We start from the raw sequence: 22,655 nt of genomic DNA, 5'->3' as shown, positions 1-22,655 counted from the left end.
GTCAAACCTTTCACTATATGGGGGTGGGAGCAGTACCCCTCAAAGAGGGATCTCTCAGGAGTTAAAAAATTTCTTTTAGTTCAGCTAAAAGTGCGCAATCTGAAGACATGAAAAGTGTTCAGAATGGGGAAGTCTATATTTAGTGCAAAAAGTAGTATTTTACCATTTACATAAATTTGATCTACCTGAGAGATGCCTCTAGATTTCCACTCAATGAAAGAGTGGGTGGGTATACATGGGATAAATGCTGCATTATGGAAAAGGAAGGTTGATTGGAAATAAAGAGGCAAGGCCCACCAACGTATGCTTCCAGAGGGACCAAACATTCAAGGTGTGTCTGGTAGTAGGGGCTATATTAGGGCAAGGCAGCCAGGATCGACGGGGTTGCTACACCATAGTTCATAGCGGCATATCCTTCACCCAGGCCTACTCAATTTGCACCCAGGGTTTCACTGCTGGGGTGCAGTGCCAGTCAAAAAGCGGGCATAGCTAGGATGCCATATAATACCAAAGGAGTTTCGGTAGCCCCAACCCACATCTAACTTGGATTGATATAGGACAGATCTGGCTACCCTTGGGGGCCTGTGTCTCCAGGTAAATCGAAGGAGCTTCCTCTGCCATGTTTTTAAGATAGAGTTAGATAATTGGATTGGGAGAGTTTGAAATAGGTAAAATAGCCTTAGGAGAATGTTCATTTTTTTTTTTTATAGCAATCCTGCCTAACCATGTGAAAGAGAGGCAGTCCCATTTATTCAGATCTTGTTCAATTTTTGGAAACAGATGTGCATAATTCAATTGGAAGAGGTCTGTTAGATATTTACCTATGTAAACGCCTAGGTATTTAAGCTTGGTAGAGGCCCACTTAAAGGGGTGGTGAGACTTCAGGGATGATTCAAGATGAGGGTCACAGGATATGGTCAAGAGCTCGGACTTTCCCCAATTAATTTTAAAGCCAGAGACTGCGCTGAAGGAGGCAAGGTCAGATTCAATAACTAATAGAGATGTATGGGGGTTACAAATAGTAGAGGATATCATCTGCGAATAGTGACAATTTATAGATCTAAAGTTTCAATTGTGAAGCCAGAGATGAGGGGATTTTTACGTATAGCAGGAGTTCCAGGAATACAGCAAATAGGATAGGTGAGAGAGAGCACCCTTGTCTGGTGCCGCGTTGGACATTGAAAGTATCTGAGTACCCCTCCCCAATTAATTTTTAAGCATGCTTTGGGGTTGCGATATAAAGCATGGATCCAATTTTGAAAGGGTGCACAAAAAGTCCATGGCCTCCAAAGTAGCAAATAGGAAGTGTCAATGCCCCATATCGAATGCCTTTTCGGCATCTATGGCTAGGAGGAGGGATGGTATTTGTTGTTGGTGTGTCCCCAGATTATATTTAAGATTTTTCTAACATTATCACTAGCCATCCTGCCCGGGATAAAGCCAGCCTGGTCAGGGTGGATATTTGGGCAATGAAACTGTTTAAGCTGTTAGCTAAGACTTTTAGCCAATAACTTCAGATCAAGATTGATCAAAGAGATGGGTCTATATGAGCCGCAGATGGTTGGGTCACAGCCCGGCATAGTAATAATTGTAACACCCGCAAGGTTGGAATCGGGTAGCAATGAACCTCCCGTCCCCGCAGGCAGTTAAAATAGCTTTTGCAAGTGTGTTACTAACTGGGGGGGGGGGGGGGCACGAATGACTTATACAATTTTGCCGTAAGCCCACCTTTCCCACCTTGAGGTTTTTAATGGCCGTTAGAAGCTGCAAAGGTAGAGGATTTCAGCATTAAGTAATTCACGCATTCCCAAAGAAAGATGGGGTAGGGATATGGAGTTCGTGTTTTGTTTTCCTGTTAACCTTTTATTTCTCTGCACTCAACTGGATTTTAGGCACAGCAACCAAACTACTAAACTAAAGTAATAATCTCCCTGCTGCTTTCTTAATCTGACTGGAACACAGCTGCCAGCAAAATATTCCTGGTTATAAGTAATCAGGAATGGACTAACATACACAAGGATTCCGCTTTGTAACAAATCCCTCCATGCTGAAATCATGCTTGCCGGTATAATTGCGCACTATTTGCTCTAGCTGTCAAATCCTGCTAGAATAAAATGTGTTCACTCGGACTGTCTTATCAAACCAGCGAAGGAGAGGACGGGGAGGTGGGAGGGGCTGGCTACAGCTTCATGCTTGTGCAGGGAAATACATGACAAGGAGTCCCCTGGGAGAACAGAGCGGCAAGGATTCGGAAAAGGGAAGCCACCTCAAAACCCAACTATACAATTCTCTGACATTTAGAAAATGTGTTTCCTCTCTCTTTCAAACAGCAGCATTATAGGATGTGTTAATTTCTTATATAAAAAACTTTTAATGATAGCTTACCTATAACCCATTTTCAATGAGGGGGGGGGAAGAGTTGGATAATTCTGCTGCACAGATTTAGTAATTGCTGAAAAGGAGGCAACAGAAACCAGCCTGCAATTTCGTCTTTAAATCTAGGAGAACAGTCGTGTCATTATGAGCCAGGCTCCCTTTGTCTTTCGTGGCACCATATACAATGCAATGTGAAAACCTTCCACTTGATGCTGATTAATCCTGACATCTGAATTTTTTCCAGTGCACATAAAATCAGTTTTAGTAACTGCCACGGGCGTCAGTCTTTATTTTGTAGGGCATCTAGAAAGCATTAAGAGAACCTCCAATTCTCCAGTTCAAAGCTGCGCTAATATATAAAATATAATTTAAAAAAAATGCTTAAATAGGAGCTGTAGGACAGGCAACCAAACAGAGAGCTAAGGCTATGATATTTATTTTATCCTTCCTGCAGTTTAGAATTAACTGGAAGAGCCAGAACAACTAGGAGAGAAAACCCAAGCAACTTCAGTGCCCTTAAGTACATCACTGACCTTTCCCAAAATAATCCAGAAGAGAAGTACAGGACATTTGATCTACGAAAGCCAAGGTCAAATTCTATTTAATATTTAGAATAAACCTAAATACCCTCCCCCACATCTATGCAAGGTATGAAAGATTCAAACTATAGTATCTGAATGTAACCCACTTTGAAGTGCCACCCTCTATACCATTCACCTACTTTAAATAACGATCCTGTAGAACAAGAAAAGCTCATGCTTTGTGCTTTCCTAAAAAAAACAAAAAAAAAAACCCCTAAACAAAAATTGATTCATCAATGCCTCCAGGCTACTTGTCACTTTTACAGCAGCCTTTATCCATTCATAACTTTTAGCACAGCTATGTGCATTCATTTTTGCTTGACTTGGGTGCGGGGGGAAAAAAAAAATTGTCATCACTTGTGAACAGCCTGAAAGTTTAGATAAAATATGTAAGCAAGCTGGTTATTTTTAGCTCTCCATGGAAATTAAAAAGAAAACAAAACACACAGCACTAAACTGTGACCCAGGGCTATGCACATCCTATGACAGCCTGCACTCACTCTCAGCTACGGTTAATTCATAGCTGCCTCAGAATAGCCTTCATCCTGCCGCCAACTACTCCTGGAAAAAAAAAAAAAAAAAAACACACTCTTCCCAGCCCAAATCACAATCACTGCCATAGGCAAAACTCAGCTGACAGGGAAAGGACCTTTACCAGATCAGAGTCAAAAGTGTGGCGAACGCATGCTTCCCCACCATCTGGCTCCTTCCTGACAGACAAAACAAGCATTTCTGGAAAGCAAAGGATACCAAAAGCTGCTCAGAGTCCAGAAGGTCCTTCCTCTCGGAGGGACCAGATTAAAGAGAAGGAGCCAGTATCAGCAGACCTCTTCTATCCTCAGCAGTGGGACACCTTGAACAAGATATGCCGCTTTAAATTATACAACGCTTTTCAAACCCAGGAAGCTCAAGCACAAAGAGGATTGCATTAAAGGTAAGTCATTTTACACATTTAATATTTTGGGCTTCAGGAGAAATCTTTCTCCAAACACACCAGAGAAAATAATATGCAATAGAACTTGGAAACAAAAAAATGCTCTCTATAGAGCATTTCTGTGCTAATTATACTGCAAGAAGTTCCATAACTACAGACAACCTTCTGGAATGCTAACATTTCAAATGAGTTATATGAAAGCATAATTTTGGCAGTAAACTACAACCAATTTCAGCTGCTCAAATATTATGAGATGCTTCCACCCAGAAAGTGAGTGAGTGGGTAGGGGTCTTTATTGTCCATGCAAAATTTCTCGTAAGTGACAAGTGAATATCAGTCCTGCTCCAGAAGTGCAACAGGATTAGCTCTCTCAGGAAGGACTAGATCACTTGTTGCACAATAAAATCGCCGTGGTCAGTCTTGCAACGCTGCTGTACTAACCAAATGCAGTCCACTACTTCATTCTGCTAAAACACGGGCTTACCCTTGCCATTCAGGGGGGTGAAACCGCCATTTAAGCAGCGCTCTGAAAACAGCCTCAATGGACGTGCACGTAGAAGTGTGGGTGGAACACGACTGTGCGCGCACTTTTTCACACGTAGCGAACAAGGGCTCGAGGAAAGAGGTGGAGCTGGGGGCAGGATCGGGATTCACATGCAATTGTTTCATTTTCAAAAGCACGCATGTAAATCCACACGCACAGAGTTACGTCTTCGCTCCAGCAGGCTCCGATGCAGGGGGGAATTACATACATTTGGGAGAGACAGTGTACATGCACATATTGAACAGTCCAACGTATGCGCCTAGTTTCCATCACCTAACCTTCGGGCCGATACAGTAAAAAACGTGGGAGAGCGGGCACAGGACTCTCCTGTGCGCGCGATACAGTAAATAAAATTTAAATTAGGCCCGGCGGTAAGAGGCGCTAGGGACACTAGCGCGTCCCTAGCGCCTCTTTTCTGACAGGAGCGGCGGCTATCAGCGGGTTTGACAGCCGACACTCAATTTTGCCGGCATCTGTTCTCGAGCCCGCTGACAGCCACGGGTTCGGAAACCGGACGCCAGCAAAATTGAGCGTCCGGTTTTCAACCCGCGACCCTATTTTTTTTTTTTTCCCCACTTTTGGGACCTCCGACTTAATATCTCCATGATATTAAGTCGGTGCCCAGAGAAATTAGCGCCTACCTTTGGGAGCGCACTGTACTGAATCGGCCTGCTTATGTGCAGGAGCAAAGTAACAGGGATATTTCTGTACCCCCCCTCGTTTCAGCAAATTCTCACAGGGAAACTACCTGCGTACTTTGCCACTATGTGGCTTTGCAAGAATTGCCCCTTCAGTGTTAATGAAAATTAAAAACTGGATAACCTTTTCAGTGAGCTGTCAATACATTTAAAAAGATCAGTTAGCAGAGACATCAAAAAGTCTATGAACAATGTGTCAAAGTCTTTTTATATGCATACTGCTACTGTACAATGCTGGAAGCTCCCAGTAAGTCTAGCTTGACAAACAGGTAAATGTTTAGACCAGAATCTTAGTACTGATAATCAATCTGAACAGATTTAATTGTGGTTTTCTTCTAATAGCTTGAAAATGCCTTTTTTTGGCTGGATTAAATGGTCAAAGAGCGAATCTGACAAACTCGCACAATATTCTGACTCGGCGGCGGTGACGAAGACTTTGCTCGGGGAGCTAAAATGGCACCTGAAAGAGCGCGAGAGGCTGTTACAAGAGATTGAAAATGAACAGACGGTCCAGAAAGCAGAGGCAGATTACAACTGGCTGAGAAAGTACCCAAGCCTGAAGCCCAGCATCCCACTGACTGAGCAGAGGCAGCTGGAGGCTCTCTGCGCCCAGATCCAGCCCCGTCACACCGGAACAGTTCTCAGCAGGTACCGCATATGAGTCTTCCTCACGCTGAAGTAGAAAACGATGCACACTTTCACCAGCAGAATTTCACTCAAAAAAAAATAGTGTTTAGGCATCATAGTTTTGATGCAAAAAAAAAAAAAAAAAAAAGAGACACCCCTAGAAAACCAGAAACTGCCATGCGCCTTCATTCACAACTCCCTGGGGACTTGCCTCGTATTTTATAAATTCCCCCTCTCCAGGGCTCCTTCTGGAATCCTGCAATCACAGGCCTTAATCTGGCCACAGGGTGTCACCTTAAGCAATGGCCACCCTACCCCTACCCCACCCCGGATATGAAAGCCATCTCCGCAGCATCCCCAACTGACCCGGAGAGCCAAAGACCAGACTCTGGTAGCAATTCGAGGAATTTCTGCACTGTACAATGTATTTATGAACACTGCAGATCAGGACATTACATGAAGTGTTTGAGCCCAATTTACCATGCAAAAGAAGTTAACTGCATTTCAGATTTTTTTAAATTTTTTATTGAGTTTTTGAATATGTGAAACAGCACATCCAATACAAACTTTTATTTATTGTATACGGAGTCTTGCTTACAGTATCAGGAAATATATGCAACAGTGCAGTTTCAGCAGAAGGTGCTACCGGCACACCTAATATGTCTTAGGGAGTTGGATCTCTGTATATATAATACAAAATGAGTGACCTGCACGTATGCCAAAAAGTTATGTTGTTAGAGGTGAAATAAATCCAACAACCGTTCCTTGGTAAGGAGATGGACTTGAATAAGCAGGTGGCCTATAGTTGCGATTCCCTTTTCCCGACAACATTTTAATCGTTGGGTTTGATAACCAATGGGTAAGTGCACACTGTTCATAAGGGATGTTTGATAGAAATATTTGTGATCCCCAACCAGCCGTTGTCGGTTATTCACCCAAATGCGCAAAGTTAACGTCCAACGACCATGGGATACTCTGGACAGGGCGCCAGGTATCGCGGGGTTGCCACGGGAGAGCAGTCAGCTCCATGGGACCTACAATAGTTTGTTCTATTTGTGCCCATTGCTTTGGGGCTTTACAACGATTAATATCCAGCATGGCTCTCAAGTGAGACGCTGTATAGTACCATGTGATGTTGGGTACTCCCATGCCCCCCCCCTGTAGTTTTGGTAAATATAGCACCTGTCTTGCATGCCGGGGGGGGGGGGGGGGGGGGAGGGGGGCGCGCCTCCTCCAAATAAAATCAAAGATTTTATTTCTGCCAGTTACGTAAGATTGACGGTGGTATATATACCAGCAAAGACTAAAACAGGTATAGGAATTTTGGTAAGACAGTCATTTTTGTAATTGCAATCCTGCCTAGTCATGAATAGGCACCCTTGTATCTGCTCAAATCTGGGGTAAGTTTGTCGACCAAAGGGATACAATTAAGGGGGTACAAATCAGTCAGCCTTGCAGATAGCAAGATACCCAGATATTTAATGTGAGATTTGGCCCATTTGAATGGTTATTGTCCCCCAATTGACTGCACTACTGTTGGACTCAGGTTGATGTTAAGCAGCTCCGACTTTAAGATTCACCTTGAGGCCCGCAACCTTACTGAACTTAATTCCCGCATCACTCCCTTTAAGGAGTGGACAGGATCTGTTAAAATTAAGAGGACATCAACAAATGAGAGTTTGTAATGGATATCTCCCAACGTAATGCCCTTAATGTCCATCGATGTTCGGATCCTAGTTGTAAGGGGTTCTAGATAAAGGGCAAAGAGCAAAGGGGATAAGGGGGCACCCCTGTCTGGTGCCTTGACCTATGTCAAAAGCTTGACCGTATCCATTAATCTTAACCCTAGCTTGAGGTTTATCATAAAGTTTTTGTATCCATTGGAGAAAATAGGGTCCAAATGCCAGCTTTTGCAGTCTGAGGAACAGGAATGGCCAGTGAACCAGATCAAACACTTTTTCAGCATCAATGGATAGAAGCACCGCCAGTTCCTGTTCCTCACAAACCCACCACATCAAATCTATTACTTTGCGAATATTATCCACAGCCATGCGCTGTGGTACAAAGCCTACTTGGTCAGAGTGCACCAGACAGGGAAGTAATTTGTTGAGTCAGAGGGCTAAGAATCTAGCTAAAATCTTGAGATTGACATTGATGAGGGAGATAGGCCTGTAGGAGCTGCACTGTGTAGGGTCCTTCCCCGGTTTGGCAAGCACAGTGATGCCTCCTGCCACATTGGCCTGAGTGCCGATATTCCCGCCCTCCCGAAGGCTAAAGAATTGGGCTACCACCATGTGAGTACACGTTTTGTAATAGGCGCCTGATAAGCCATCAAGACCCGGGGATTTACCCATCTAAAGGGATTTGATTACAGACACTCTCACTAGCTGTAATGGGGACCTCTAAATATTGTTGTTGCTCAGGGGTTAGACATGGCAACTCAATATCCCGCAAATAGTCCACTATATCAGACTTTTGGATGGCCTCCTCTGGGCTGTAAAACGTTCTATAAAAATTAGAAAAGACTTATTGACAGCCTCCTTGGAGATTCACGATTTTTCCAGCAGAGTAATTGATTTTAGAAATATTATTCTGGGATATTTTGGCCCGTAACTGCCTTGTCCCTGCCCTCATAATATCTGCTTGGTGACTTCTAGCACATGAAGTAATTGCTTATCATCTAACTGATAAAGTTCTGATTTTAGGGCTAAAAGCTTATGATAGCATTGTTTCGATTGAGTCCTCATGTGTTCTTTAGACAGGCAGTCTATCCTAGCCAATAGGTCCGTTCTATCTGGAGCCGGATACGCTTGCACTCTTTTGCCCCTGATATTAGAAGCCCGCGTACAACCGCTTTCGAACATTCCCACAGCGTACTAGGTGTTATAGAGGGGCTTCTATTTAATGAGAAGTATTCATGTAAGAATGCCTCCAGCTTATTAAACTGTTCATCTTGCATTAAAGATTCGTTCAGTTTCCAGAAGCGATCACCAGAGTCCCTATCGCCTATATTAGCATCTAAGCTTATGTGTGCATGGTCGGACCAGGTGATGGGCTCAATGTCCTCTCTTCGAACATGATTACTTAGTTTATCTACCAGAAAGTAATCAATGCGTGAGTAGCTGTCATGGGGCGCTGAATAAAAGGTCTAAGAGCGAGATTTAGGAAAGCGGTTCCTCCAGACATCCACTAGCTGCCAATCATCTATGATACCTTTCAATTGAGTTCTAGTGTTATTAGTGGTGGGGGGATGTATTTTAGAATTGTCCATTTCCTGGCATAAGGTAACATTAAAATTGGCTCAATAATAATTGAGCAGGAGGCCCTGTACCTCCTTCAAAAAGGCGCCCTGTTCCAGATTGGGAGCATAAAGCGACACTAGAGTGTAGATTTGTGTACCTATCCGGATTTTTAACAAAAATCTTCCTGTGGGATCCGCAATACGAGATATTAATTCAAATACTAATTGAGTTGAGAGCAAAATCCCCGAACCAGTATATTTGTTCTTTGTTCCCACTGGTGGCTAAGAAAACATAAGGACATTCCCTATAAGCTAAAAGATGTTCATGCCTCAGTTTTAAATGGGTCTCCTGGATATAGGCTATGTCAGCTTTGTGGTGCACTAGCTCTCTCCTAAGGAGAAAAACGCTTCCTATAGGTATTAAGACCTTTAACATTGAGTGAAATTATCTTAACCATGATATCTGCAAAGGTAAAAATTTCCCATTGTTGACACCACTGAGACACTCTGTGAATAACAAAACAGATAGGCTAAGCATAGAACTCAATCGTAGACAGGGATGCAAACATCCATCAAAATAGACAGTAATCTGCATAAGACAGACCAAAATTAACTTAACCATTTCCCAAAACAAAGACTCGCTGACCCATCGCAAATCACTGTCCTGGGGGTGCATAATGTGCAACACTATGAGCCCTCATCTGCCCACTCTCTCCCACCTCCTGATCAATTGTAAAACAAAAGACAAAAAATAGGCATTAGTTTTCATGCTTCGCCACAGCCCTAACAAGGTTAAAACTGCCCTGTAGTTTGGGAGTCATACATGAGCCTTATCATATGTGTTGGCCTTCGGTTCAAACTTAAAGCAAACCGCTGGGAGCACCATCCTGTAACTTCAACCTTGGTCGATTGTTGAGGCTCCGATCCGGTTTTGTCTGCATAGTCTGCCTCGTCCAGGGCCTAGCTGCCGCCATCTTGGAGTGGCATCTGCAGGCAAGGCCGGTGTCAGTTTAGGATCTACATTAAAGTTAATATTAATGCCCGCTTGTTGAAAAGAATCAGCTTCATCTGCTAGCTATTTTATCTGGTAAGTGATGCCCTTACATTGGAAAATTAGTGTAAATGGAAAGGCCCAAAGATAGCGTATTTCTTCATTCCTCAGCATGATGGTTACCTCTCAGAGCTGATAGCGTTTCTGCAATGTTGATGACACCAAATAGTTATATATAGAAATGTCAAGGTCTTGCCATTTTCATTGACGATTAGATCTAGCAAATTTAATGATCTCCTCCTTTATTTTAAAATGGTGGAACTTAAGAATAATGTCCCGCGGATGATTGTTCCTTCTGGGACCCAATGCACGATGTGCACGCTCCAAGTCAATCGCATGTCCCCCTTCACCTTCATCCATAGACATTCCATCACTAGAAAGTAGATTCTTATATATAGCTGTCGCCATCAGCATGCAGTCCTTGTATTGCTCGGTTTCCAGTATCCCCCTAAAACTAAGATTCGCTCAACGTGAGCTATTCTCAAGATCCTCGACTTTAATCGGTCAGGGTCTCGAGCCCGGATGTCAGCTGCTTATTCTGGGAGGCAAGCATACTTGCCAGGTTCTTATGGCCTGGATTGGCCACTGTTGGAAACAGGATGCTGGGCTTGATGGACCCTTGGTCTGACCCAGTATGGCATGTTCTTATAGCTCCTTGATTGTCTGCTCGAACATTAGTTCATCCACCCGATGATCCATCGCATTCAAGTCTTTTCATTTCTGATATAGACACCAATAATTCAGCTTTATTTTTTAGATCAGCTCGCAGCTCCAGAAACCAGCTTCGGATTTCAGCCCGGGAAGTCCAGGTGGGAGCCAGCGGAAAGCTGATTGTCAATGAGTTCAGACGTACTGCACGTTTCGGCTATTTCATCTGCATCTCCTGGAGGCTTCGCAGCCTGTTCATCGCCATCAGGCGGTAACTCCCCCACAGTTTTACTGAAGGAAAATTGTTTTAGGTCTGTGGTTCTCTTGCAGGTAGCCATCCTTAGCACATCCCACAGTATTAGCCAGCAAAATTTATAGCAGAGGGCTGATTTAGCTTCTGTAAAATGCCTCACTAAAAGAGAGAAGGAGCAGAGCAATCGGATCAAGCTCTGCTCGATAGCGCCCCCATACATTTCAGATTTAAATTCAACTAAATTTAAACTATCATGGGCTAAGGCTTTAAAAATCTATTCAATGCCAAATTATGGATGCAACGCTCACAGAAATATGCATGCTTGTTTCAGGAGCAACCTTCATCCCCATCACAAAAATTTTTCTTCCATTTTATTTTTTCCCCCAGGTTTCGTGAAGTTTTGGCAGAAAATGACGTCTTGCCTTGGGAGATTGTTTACACATTCAAACAAGTGTTGAAGGACTTTCTCGCCATTACTGAGAAGGAGAGCCAAGAGGCGAAGCCAGCGGTCACTTGGCCTGGCAGCTGCTCGCCATACGTTACAATGCCCAGAGACAGCACCTGCCACCCAGGCAAAGAGGAGATCCCCACGGTCTCCAGCTACGTCGACAAACACCCGCAGAGCATGTTTCCAGCCTTCTCGCACAGAATCCAGAACCTGCCATACTACTATCCGTAAAGTTAAAAGCCCTGTGGTCAGATACCTGGACTCCCTTAGGGGCAGGTTCAGCAAAGGGAATCCAAGAACCAACTCGGTACCATCCTCCACCTTCCATAAGCTCATCTTTTTAGAAGTTTCAGATCTGCAGAACATTTTGCAAAACCATCAGTACTGTATGTAGGTTTCTCCTTTCCTAACCGTATCAGGAGACGTGCTTACTGCAGAATATTTTTAACCAACTGTTGTGTATTACATGGGGGGAGGTCTTAATAAAACATTTTGGGTGTTTATATTTCCTTATGAGTATTTCTGCTACATATGGTAACAATTTTCCTATGTTTTCAGATTTTTAAATGGGATAAACAGGGTTCCATTTCAGACAAAGAGGCACTCGTTCAAATTCTGGATATTCACTAAAGATACCCTCTTTGCATTTAAAAATGCCTCTTTTGGAGGCCACTATATATGTAGCAGTATCAATCCTGAGGGGCAAACCTGAGCTCAATGACTGAAAACCCATAGTGTAGAAACACTTGCTATTTCAGCACGCCTTGTAAATGGAGAATTGGAATAGAAATCCTAGTTTACAGAGAAGCCATTTTAAATCTGATTTCGGGGAATGTAGTTTATTCTTGGAGTGTTCCAGTGATATAGCTCAATGCTGCTCAAACCAATCCTTGGGCCCAGAGCACCTCAGTCAGGTTTTCAGGATATTCTAAATAAATATGCATGAAATATTTATATTAACTGCCTCAAGAGTATCCAAACATATCTCAAGCACATTCATTTAGGATATCCTGAAAACCCAGTTGGCTAGAGGGGGCCCCCCCCCAAGGACCAGCTAGAAGAACATGGATATAGATGAAGGATTTAATTTTTAACTTTTCCTGTGAGGTCTTGAATGCTCAAGTAGTGGATTTTTTTTTTTTTGGGGGGGGGGGGGGGGTTTGGCTCTTTAAAAAGATTTCACAACTTACAAAGAGCCCAGCTTCCTTCAGGACAAGCAGAGCAACTAATAGAACTCTATCCTATGATAGATAATCCAGCTCCGTTCCAGAGTTGTGACCTGCATATTGCATCCAAGGTAACAGGAACGAAAACCCTTATAAGTGTCACCTGCTTCCGTAACTGCACATCTCCTGTGTTTCCAACTACTACAAAATGATTCACACATACCATATATCCTTTAAGTTGAGGCAGATAATACAGAACATAACTAAATTTTATTAACATGTACAATTAGTGGGCACAAGAAAAGCTGACGACTAGCTATAAATACCTTTGTGTTTTGCTAACAATTAATTCATGCAGGTGTTACTACATTCCCCCTATCAGTGCTCATCCCCCCAGCTTGCCTTGTTTAGACTTTTTGTGGACAAGCACTTGAGGCAGGCTCAGTTTTTTGTCATTACTTTTTTCAAGTGCTTTACCGAGGATGCACATTAGGGGAGAGAGAGCACACACATCCACCTGCTACATGCTATCCGGTTACCACAAAATTATGTGGAATGCCCCTCTGCTGTTCTAGATCCCAAAAAAGAATTCGTGAAATCAAAGCTGAAAGGCCAGGACAGCAGATTTCTCTCTTGCTACATGAAAAACAAGTCATTTAATAAAATACATGGTTTCAAAATCCTGAGCCAGCTGCTCACCTGCGCTTTCGAGAGCAGAAGCTCCCAGTTCATTCTGAGAAATGTATTGATGTCCCCACAGAACACTTATAACAGGTTTAGCTAGTGTAGGACTGATGAGTGTTTTACTGGGAGGACAGAAAATTTTAATAAAGGGAATGAAAAATGAAGCCTCCAATACAAACCAGGCCATTTCCTTTCACACAACATGCTTCAATTTTATTCTTACACCTTACAGAACAAAATATCGACACCCTTTAGCATACTCACCTCCAACTATTCTGCAACTACTTGCTAGAGTACACATTGTATTCACACTTAACACGTGATACACGAATACAGTTCAGGATAAGAAAAGCAGCTGTTTAACTCGCTGAAATTCACGATGGTGGTGGGAATGATTAGGGAGTGACTAAGCAGGAGAAACTTAAAAACATTTAGACACATATGCTGTAAGGAATTAAACAAAAATCTGAACGTTAATGCGGGCTCGTTTTTTTTTTAATGAATAATGGTATTACCAGAACACACTGGGATTATTTTTTTCCCTCCTTAGTTTTTCTAACACTAGCATAAAAAGGATCTATTCTCAGAACATGAAAACACATCAGAAATGACTACCTAAGATTTAAATACTTCACTATTTATTTGGAGTCTGCCTCTCTTGTCAAGTCTATTTTTGAGTTGGTAGCATCTGGCCAAAGAAAATGCTTTTTGAGGCATTTTCTGTTGACCTTGTCAGCTGCCCTCTTTGTTACACGACAAGTTCTGTCACAAGGGCCGGTGAGTGAAAGTGATGCCACAGTGCCTGGCAAGCTCTGCAACATCCATACAAAGGGAAAGCTCCTGAAGGAAAAATGGGACCAGTGCTGGCTGCACTCAAGCCTCATTAGGCAGCTGCCAGGGAGCAAAGGACGCACAAGGTAGGCAAGAGGAGCCAGCTCAGGCCACTTTCAGGATCCAGCACTGGGTGGGCGGGCAAGATGAGCACCCGCCTAGGGCACTGAAGAAGCAGATAAGCAGGTCGAGCCACACACTGCCAGCACCCTTCCATCACATTCCTGTCCAGGGACATGCGTGTTTGTGATTCTCAGGGCCCAGCCTGCTCCACTTTCAATGGAGGGAGGTCTTCTGTTTCTGGCAGAAAGCTTTAAATAGCCTCCAAACTTGAATATAAGCCAATCAAGTCAAGTTCTTAAGTGCTTTCTGCATGGTTTTCACAACTGCTTGGGGAGTACGCTCTCCCTCCTAGGTGTGGACCTAGGCCTACCTCTTCTCCCTTATAGTAAAGAGTACACACGCCTTCATGACCTTATTCTATCTCCAGCAGCTGAGGATCAGGGAAATCCCCAAGTGAAAGGACTGTCCTAGCAGGAAGATAATGGCCTGTTTGAGTCAGGAGGAGGAAGCAGAGGCAGCCTGTACACAGGTCAGAAGACTGAGGAGGCTGAAGGGTATCATTGGCTCACACCGCTAAGACAGAGGAGGGAGCTTTCACCATATCCTCTGGCAATAAATTCCAGAGCTTAGTTATGTGTTGAGTGGGGGAAAAAAGTGTTTGTTTTAAATGTACTACTTAGTAACTTCATTGATGTCCCTTAGTCTTTGTTCTTTTTGAAAGTGTAAACAGATTTACATTTACCTGTTCCACTCATTATTTTATAGGCTTCAGAGAGGGGGGAAAGAGGAGAGATGAGTTATTAAAACAGACCAATAAGGGAGATTGGAAACAAGATTAGAGAACACAGTCAAGCCAGAACCTGGAAAAGAGAGGGAGAAGAGAAGGGAGGGGACTAGAAGTGAGGACTATGAGAAATTTAAGAGTGGAGAAGAAAAAATCTGGAAAGGTAGAACGGAAAATATATCAGGGAAGGACATAGTGAATGAGAGTCAAAAAAAAAAAAAAAAAAAGACCAAAATGGCCATCCAGTCTGCCCAGCATGGTTTTTATGATTTTAATTGTGGCTCTGTAAAAGTTACCTCCATGTCTTTCTTGGAAGCACAATATAATTTCTGTGTGGTTTGGGGTTGAACCACTACTCCCATGCAGACTACCTCAGTGTTTTGTTTCCATCTTGTCAGTAAGAGATCCTCTGTGTTTATACCAGGATTTCCCAACCAATGGCACACTGGTGTGCCTTCAGACCTGCTTAGATGCACCATGGAAAAGTCACCACTGCCTGATGCTCAAATCCTGGCCAGCATCTGGACTCTGGTCTCAGCTCCTCACAGCAAGAAGCAACACCAGTGGTAGCTTTAAAATGTGTAGGAGCTATTTTCTAAGACCAAGGGTAATCATGTTTGCCTCCTCTTCCTAGCTATACCATGAACTTCTGAGTATGATGATTAATGATCAGCATGCAGGATGCAGATAGCTGAGCCCCACTTACAGGCAGATGAAATTCTGTGCACCCAGCTTAACAGTTGGACACGTGTCCATAACCCTTGAAGCAATAAGAGGATCAGTGCGGTCAAACAAAGCCATAGCAAATAGCGCTCATCACATGTAAATGCCATATAGATGAGGCTATAGCTATTACCTTAAAATGCAAAAAATCCCCATGCACCCATGGTGCACTTTGTAACCCATAAAATTTTACACCTGCCTGGAGCAGGGATAAAGTCTTCCCGCACATTAAGGGCTCAATTTACAAACAAAAATCCTGCTTTACTGTGGTTCCTTCTATTTAGCACTGCTGCAATATTAAGTAGGAAGAACCACTGAAAGTAGCACCATGCAAAACAAAACACAACTGATACAAGGCTCCAGGCCTTGAATATTGCATGTGTATATTATGCAGGTACAATAGCTGCCACGGGAAAAAAAAAGTACGCTGGTAAATTGAGCGTTTGTTTTCCTAACAGGTGCCCAGCCATGTCTCCTGGGCACCCGATGCCATGAACACACTAGGAACACACAATTTATCCCAAGAGTTTCCCTTTTGGCGCAACACTCGTTTGCTTATTACATCGGATGCCCAGGAGAGGTGATTGTGCATACGTTCAAACACAGAGCGACCGGTTTGGGCACGCCTTTTTAGCGCGTCCATATTGCAACGGCCTGTTGGTGCCCTATATACAGGCCGATTCAATAAAAGTCACAGGAGAGCGGACGCTCTTTACTGCATCGGCCTGATTATTGCACAAAGTAGCGCCTCATCCTCGCCCCTCATTTGAACTTTCCACCTGTTGTCTCATACCCAGGCATGGAGAGAGAAGCACCGAGCGAGGGAAGTGACTCCCTCCCAGTTTCCGAAGTAGCAACAGTGAAGGAGGTCTGGCTTCCGCGTGCAACAAAGGTAACTTAACAGTGCGGGCTGGCCACGCCGCCTCCTTCCGTCTCCTGCACGAGTATGTAGGAGTTAATCCATCGTGACTGCCTGTCTGGCCCCCCTTCAAAGTTTGGAAAAGAGAGATTGCTGGGGCTTCTACTGCTTCCCTTGCTCCTCTTTTAGCTTTATGCGTCCTTTCCATATCTACGGTGCTTGCTCCGCAGAGAATGGAGAGTCCTACCGTATTTTTTGTTAACGTTTGGTCTTGAAAAGGTTGGGAAACACTGGATTTACCCCACGCCATGGGCGGAGGAGAGAGCTGCTGCAATAAGAGTGCACGAACGCATGGCTCCAGGAATGCACATGCTAAGGGGCAGACTATTCTCACCACAAAGCCTAAGCCTCCCCCGTTAACGGGAAAAAGAAGCCGAAGAGCCGGCAGCCCCTAAATTGCCCGCACGTGTTACTAATAGCTACTTACTTCGTCTGCTCGGCGGTAAGATCCGCGTTAGCCGACGCATACGGCGGCCGAGCCAGCTCTCCCAGTAGCTGAATGTTGGCAACATTTTTGCCGATAGTAAACCAATCGTTGATTTGCTCGATGCTGAGTTTCTTCAGCATGGTGCGCTAACTTCGCTTAAGTCCGCGCTGATCTGCACGTGCTGCCGCTATCTTATGCTCTTATCCGTCACACGACTGAGGGCAGGGCGCACGCGCACTGACGTTAGAAGGCGCGAACTGCTCGGGAAAGGCCGTCGCTGCGCGGGCGGTCCGCCACGGTAGGGGGCGCTGCGGCCGGGAGTGCCCTCGTGCCGCTCTTCCGGAAAGCAATTGCTCCGCCAGCTCCTCGGCTCCCAGAAGTCACTGCCCGCGCCGCCGGTGACCTTCCTAGGCCGGTGCAGATCGGGGCGGTCGCCAAGTGGAAAGAGCCTGCGTGTGCGGGCTTGGATCACACGGTAGGTCTATGGAGGGCGGAGGTTTCCTAAGAATGAAAATTCAAGAAGGGCTTCTAGCGACAGTGGCTCTGCAGGGCTTTCCCCCCTCCCCGCCGGATAAGATAATGCCGCAGACCGGGATGGGGTCTGCAGCACGTTTTCAGACCCCCATGGTAAAGCTTTTTGTCTGTCATTGATAAGACTGGAAAAAAGAATTATAAAAATAATTCTTAATAGCAGTAAGCTACCACGTTTTATATAACTTATAATAGAGGTGGAACAACCAGATCAACACGGTCATTAGTGGCTAATAAAGAGGACTGGTAAAGGATCACATTGTCCAAAAGTTCTTCAAAGCTTTAGAAGCATTTATTCATAAGCTATGTCATTATGCTTCGCACATCTGGGTATGGAAGTCTACCAGCAGCGAACATTATTGTGAGATGACGTTGATTGTGCTAACAATCAGCAAGCGTAATTATCTCACAATGACGCCTACTATGGTTTTTCCTTGTTAGCTACTGTTTCTTGTTTGCCTTCCTCCTCCCCTGATCCCCCACCCTTGATTCCTAGTGTTCATTTCTTTGTGCTGGCTGTCAGCTCTGTTTTCTTGTTCTGTGTGATCTCTGGAACTGCTGCTTTCCTACCATATGACTGCAGAAAAAGACCAAAAAGCTTCCCAAGGTAGTAACTGCCGCTCCGTGCAGGTTATCCCCAAGCTTTTTTATTTATTCCCATTCTCTAGCCTTTAGGGATCCACAGTGTTTATCCCATGCCCTTTTGAAATTCTTCACAGTTTTAGTCTTCACTACTTCCTCAGGAAGGGCATTCCAGGCATCCAGCACCCTCTCTGTGAAGAAATATTTCCTGATATTGGTTCTCTAAGTCTTCCTCCCTGGAAGACCCCTAGTTCTACTAAATTGTTTCCAATGGACAAGGTTTGTTGACGTCCATGGATCATTAAAACCTTTCAAGGATCTGAAGGTCTGTATTATACCACCCCTGCTTCTCCTCTCCTCCAGGGTATACATATTCAGGTTCTTCAACCTCTCCTCATAAGTCATTTGTTGGAGACCACCCACCATTTAGGTCACCCTTCTCTGGACTGCCTCCATCCTATCTCCTTTGAGATACAGTCTCCAGAACTGAATACAGTACTCCAGGTGAGGCTTCACCAAGGACCTGTACAAGGGGACTATCACTTCCCTTTTCTTACTTGATATTGCTCTCTCTATGCAGCCTAGCATTCTTCTGGTTTTGGCTATCGCCTTGTCACATTGTTTCGTCAACTTCAAACCGTTAGACATTATCACCTCAAGGTCTCTCTCCTGCTCCATGCACTGCAGCCCTTCACCCCCCAAAGCATACAGTTCTTTCGAATTACCACACCCCAGATGCATAACTCTGCACTTCTTGGCATTGAATCCCAGCTGCCATATCATCGACCACTCTTCCAGCTTCCTTAAATCCCTTCTCATTCTCTCTACTTCCTCTGTTGCAGATCTTAGTATCATCTGCAGTCTTCTAGTATCAGTTATTCCCCTCTGGAGGTGGGATATTTTTACTTAACCAGTCAGAATTGGCCTTTTAATGCTGGTTTAAGCTGAATATAGTATGATAATAAGAAATCAAATTTATTATTGTATATTTGGAGAAAAACATATATACAAAGAAATAATGGGATGTAGGTTAGTCATTTTTATGAATTGAAGTAGTCTTCTTTTTAAAGCCTATTTTCCTAAGTTGGAAAACACATAAATGACTTAAAGGAAATCATAATTGTTTTCTTATTTCAGATGCTGAAACGTGCAATTAAAACTTGGTGGACTGAAATGAAGCCATACTACACACAAGCTTACCAAGAGATGTGGGTTGGCGTTGGCATTATGGGTTACCTGTACTACAGACTTTCATACGGTGGTAAGTTTGTGTGATGTTTCTAGCCACAGTTGTTTTATGTTTTTCAGCAGTGCATCGGGGAATTTTCTGTTCCCTGACATTTTCCTAATCTGGTGGTCCTCCTGCACTGATTTATGTAATTATCACAGCCTGTTCTATGAAATGAACAGCAACTATGTCAACTTACAAATAGTTATAGACAGGAAATCCACAACTGGGGTATCTGTGTTGTTTCAAACTGCATTACACTAGTCAAAGAAAAGTAACTATGTAAGATTAGATAATTTAATTGGGCAGTTATAACAAATGTGCAGAAATGGGCACAGAAGTACAAACTGCAGTACTTAGGAATATGAGTCTAAAATTTTAGTGACAACCACTTTTCAACTACAATATTTTCTGTTTAGTTCTGTCATACATAATAAAGACGATTGTTCTAAATACAATCTTTTGGTTATAGTTGCATATGTAGTTAATGGCTTTGACACATGGTTTTGTAAACCTCCCTAGTAAGTTTGCTTGTTAAGCTATGTTAGTCTTGTAACATGAAACATGAATGTGCATTTATTTTAGATGTTAATTTATAATGTCCATTTTTTATTTTAGGGAAAAAAGCAGTGAAAGACAGTAAGTATTTTAATGTATTTAAACTGAAGTGTAGGATATATATACATCATAAGCACAAACAAGTATAAAGTTGATATCAAATAAGTTAGAATAAATATTTATATTATAACAGGAGAACTCAAATGAAAAAGTAATTGCAGTAGAATACCAGAATGTGAAATTTTGGTATTCCAGCTATAATTTTTAGTCTTCCAGGTTAGAACAGCAAAGAACTAAAACTATTCCAGCCAAAAAACTGCAAAACAGGATAAAGTTGCACTAATCTAAGAGCCAGGTGTACTAAATAGTTCTCATTGTGTGCATATGGAAAGCTATGAACATCTTGTCTTAAGTGACTTTTTACATTCTCTGCATTGCTGACAGCAATATTTTCCTGACAAATGAGGTATAAAATTAAAGGATATGAAGTGAAAGTGAATATAATTCTGCAAGTCTACATCTGATCTTTAATTTGACTGTGACATTTAAAAAAATATTCCTCATGTGCTCTAATGGGGGACTAGATCATATTGAACATGTTATTAGACACTGCAGTCAAGCAACACAGGGGTTTTGCTGGCTTGGATTCCTCAGTTTCAATGGGAAGAATGCAGTCAGGACTTAATTTCTTCTGTTGCGTTTTGAAACCTGTGCTTAATTATTTACAGTGCAATGTTCAGTATTTTGTGTTAAGCTAACATTGTCTCAAGCACTAATCATTCAATACAATCAAAACCATTAACCATGAATTTCACTGATAAATGTGCATAGATTTGCAAAAGCAGCAAAAAAAAAAAAATCTTAATAAAGCAACAGGAAGAATTAAGTGACAGAATATGTAAATACTCTCCAAAAGTCATCAGATCCTCGTTGTTTTGCTCATTATAACAAGAATAAAACAGTGGATTGGCCACGTTTGGAAACAGGATACTGGGCTTGATACACACTCAGTCTGACCCAATATGGCACCTTATTATTTATTAAAATTAGTACATTAGCATTTTGGAAATTGTGATGGGGTAGCTAGAATTTATGCATTATAAACTGTAGGAAAGGGATACAATTCTGTTTTTATAGCTTGCTGCAAAGAGACCAGATTAGGTCTCCAGAAGTTACAAAAGGCAGACCTGTTAAACTCTATGCTTTTACATTGGAAGCCAAGATTCTCCTTCTTGGGTCTGCCTCTTGCATTCTGTGGAAACCTAACCTAGTCTGCCTGCATATATTACCAGGTATTTATATTTGTAGTTTATTATCTTGTTTTTGTTTGTTTGTTTTTTTTGTTTGGTTGGGTTTTGGTTTTTGGTTTTTTGTTTGTTTTTTTTTTCATTTCAGTAAAATATTCTATTTCAATAACCAAAATATGTGTTTCAGAACCCACTGCGCATGGCCATCATTAAGATGCTTTTCCTTGATCTAGTAATATGTTGAAACACTGGTCCACTGCAGATGAAGCAAGCTACTACAGAAGAAACTGTTCCTGTGCAGATGTTGTTGTACATTTGAACTGTAATACTAGTATTGTAATGAAAGGAATGTTTTTTTACAGTATATTCAAGGGTAGCATTTTAGTTCTGTTTAAATTATGACCAGTGCTTTTCCATGCAAAATAAAAAATCTGACCAGCATGTCATCATTTTGAAAAGTATAACTTTTTATCATCTAGATAAATAGGTCAGTATATAAGAACGTGTTATTCATATGGGTAACTAGACATATCCTGTGTTCTTACTGTATTATCTGGCACTGTATATGGCCGCACAATTTGCAACTGAATTAGAAAAATAATTTCCAGTTCTTAGTAGTACTGCAATTGACATCTTCACAGCAGACTCCAAAATGCATCTTTTACTGATGCATTATAACTAGTATAGTTTCTCTCATCCTGCATATTTTGCATTTCAGCATTCCAGTCACTCACTAGGTACTGCCTTTTTTTTTTTTATTTATAAAATTTTAAATTTACAAACATAACAATAGTTTGTAACAAATATGTGAAGATTCAGTATTACAAAAAAAACTTCCAAGATAAATTTCAATGAAGTAAAAAATCCACTCCGAGCAGAGATTCAAAAAGAAAACTGAGAGGAGAAGAAAGGTTTAAGGGAGAATACACCAGAAACAATTAACTAAGGAATAAACAGGGAAGGAAGGAAGTGGCCTACGGGACTCGACGAAAGATTTTAGCTGTTCAGGAAGGAAAAAAAAATCATACTTCTCCTTTTTTTAATTATACATTTACATGGAAAGTGAAGAACAAAGGAAAAACCTAGAGAAACAACATCCTGACGAAGAGATAAAAATCTTTTTGCTGAATTTTAGTAGTAGAGGCTAAATCAGGAAAAATTTTAACAGTTGAGGCAAAAAAAAAATAACAGGATACTTCCTAAAATAATTTCTCATTTTCCGTTGATAGCAGGGCTGAATTAGCCATGCTGTCATGGGATCTGCCGATCAGGTCCGGGAGGCGGAGCTTTAACAAGCAGAGATTAGATTTTTGGTCTCTGCGGCTGCGCGTGTGTTCCCGTGCAGGAAAGTAACAGATTCTCCTCAGTCTGTTTTTTCCGCGAGCGGGATTGCACGCGGGGCTGACTTCTCCTCAGCGTTTATTGTTTTTCTGAAGAAATGTCAAAAAAGTCAGGGTTTAAACACTGTACCTGTGGCAAGGTAATGTCGGTCACGGATTGCCATGACCAAT

At 42.5% G+C, this 22,655-nt stretch overlaps 3 protein-coding genes across 6 annotated transcripts in view; 2 read left to right on the top strand and 1 right to left on the bottom strand.

The window, feature by feature from the left end:
* The window catches only part of TDRD9 (tudor domain containing 9), a 292,409-nt gene extending 275,153 nt beyond the window's left edge, over nucleotides 1–17,256 (bottom strand). For both annotated transcript variants that reach the window (XM_029598050.1, XM_029598051.1), the window contains exon 1: nucleotides 16,999–17,256. In XM_029598050.1, coding sequence (XP_029453910.1) covers nucleotides 16,999–17,138 — 140 coding nt within the window. In that variant the 5' untranslated portion in view covers nucleotides 17,139–17,256. The remainder of the gene's footprint in view (nucleotides 1–16,998) is intronic.
* RD3L (retinal degeneration 3 like) lies at nucleotides 3,567–11,910 on the top strand. The gene is made up of 3 exons (XM_029598052.1): nucleotides 3,567–3,891; nucleotides 5,476–5,781; nucleotides 11,341–11,910. Exons 2-3 carry the CDS (start codon nucleotides 5,483–5,485, stop codon nucleotides 11,630–11,632), a joined length of 591 nt encoding a protein of 196 aa, XP_029453912.1. The 5' UTR covers nucleotides 3,567–3,891; nucleotides 5,476–5,482; the 3' UTR covers nucleotides 11,633–11,910.
* Nucleotides 14,089–21,590, top strand: ATP5MPL (ATP synthase membrane subunit 6.8PL). Of its 3 annotated transcripts, none has more exons than XM_029598055.1 (4): nucleotides 14,089–14,168; nucleotides 19,249–19,372; nucleotides 19,958–19,978; nucleotides 21,332–21,590. In XM_029598055.1, exons 2-4 carry the CDS (start codon nucleotides 19,249–19,251, stop codon nucleotides 21,355–21,357), a joined length of 171 nt encoding a protein of 56 aa, XP_029453915.1. In that variant the 5' UTR covers nucleotides 14,089–14,168; the 3' UTR covers nucleotides 21,358–21,590. The 3 variants fall into 3 exon arrangements, with proteins under 3 accessions (XP_029453915.1, XP_029453913.1, XP_029453914.1); XM_029598053.1 differs by lacking the exon at nucleotides 14,089–14,168 and adding an exon at nucleotides 16,434–16,544; XM_029598054.1 differs by lacking the exon at nucleotides 14,089–14,168 and adding an exon at nucleotides 17,322–17,473.
* The last annotated feature ends 1,065 nt before the right edge of the window (nucleotides 21,591–22,655 follow it).

The sequence above is a fragment of the Rhinatrema bivittatum genome, chromosome 4 (assembly GCF_901001135.1).
Source record: "Rhinatrema bivittatum chromosome 4, aRhiBiv1.1, whole genome shotgun sequence".
In the NCBI taxonomy this organism is placed as follows: Eukaryota; Metazoa; Chordata; class Amphibia; order Gymnophiona; family Rhinatrematidae; genus Rhinatrema; species Rhinatrema bivittatum.
This window is presented reverse-complemented; position numbering and strand designations above follow the sequence as displayed.

What these genes read in the sequence shown, in the direction of transcription:
- RD3L (XM_029598052.1), top strand. Translation starts at nt 5,483, where the DNA reads ATGCCTTTTTTTGGCTGGATTAAATGGTCAAAGAGCGAATCTGACAAA. An exon ending in ACCGGAACAGTTCTCAGCAG is followed by an intron (nt 5,782 to 11,340) that starts GTACCGCATATG and finishes TTTTTCCCCCAG; the next exon opens with GTTTCGTGAAGTTTTGGCAG.
- ATP5MPL (XM_029598053.1), top strand. Translation starts at nt 16,452, where the DNA reads ATGGAGAGAGAAGCACCGAGCGAGGGAAGTGACTCCCTCCCAGTTTCC. An exon ending in GGCTTCCGCGTGCAACAAAG is followed by an intron (nt 16,545 to 19,248) that starts GTAACTTAACAG and finishes TTCTTATTTCAG; the next exon opens with ATGCTGAAACGTGCAATTAA. An exon ending in CTACAGACTTTCATACGGTG is followed by an intron (nt 19,373 to 19,957) that starts GTAAGTTTGTGT and finishes TTTTTATTTTAG; the next exon opens with GGAAAAAAGCAGTGAAAGAC.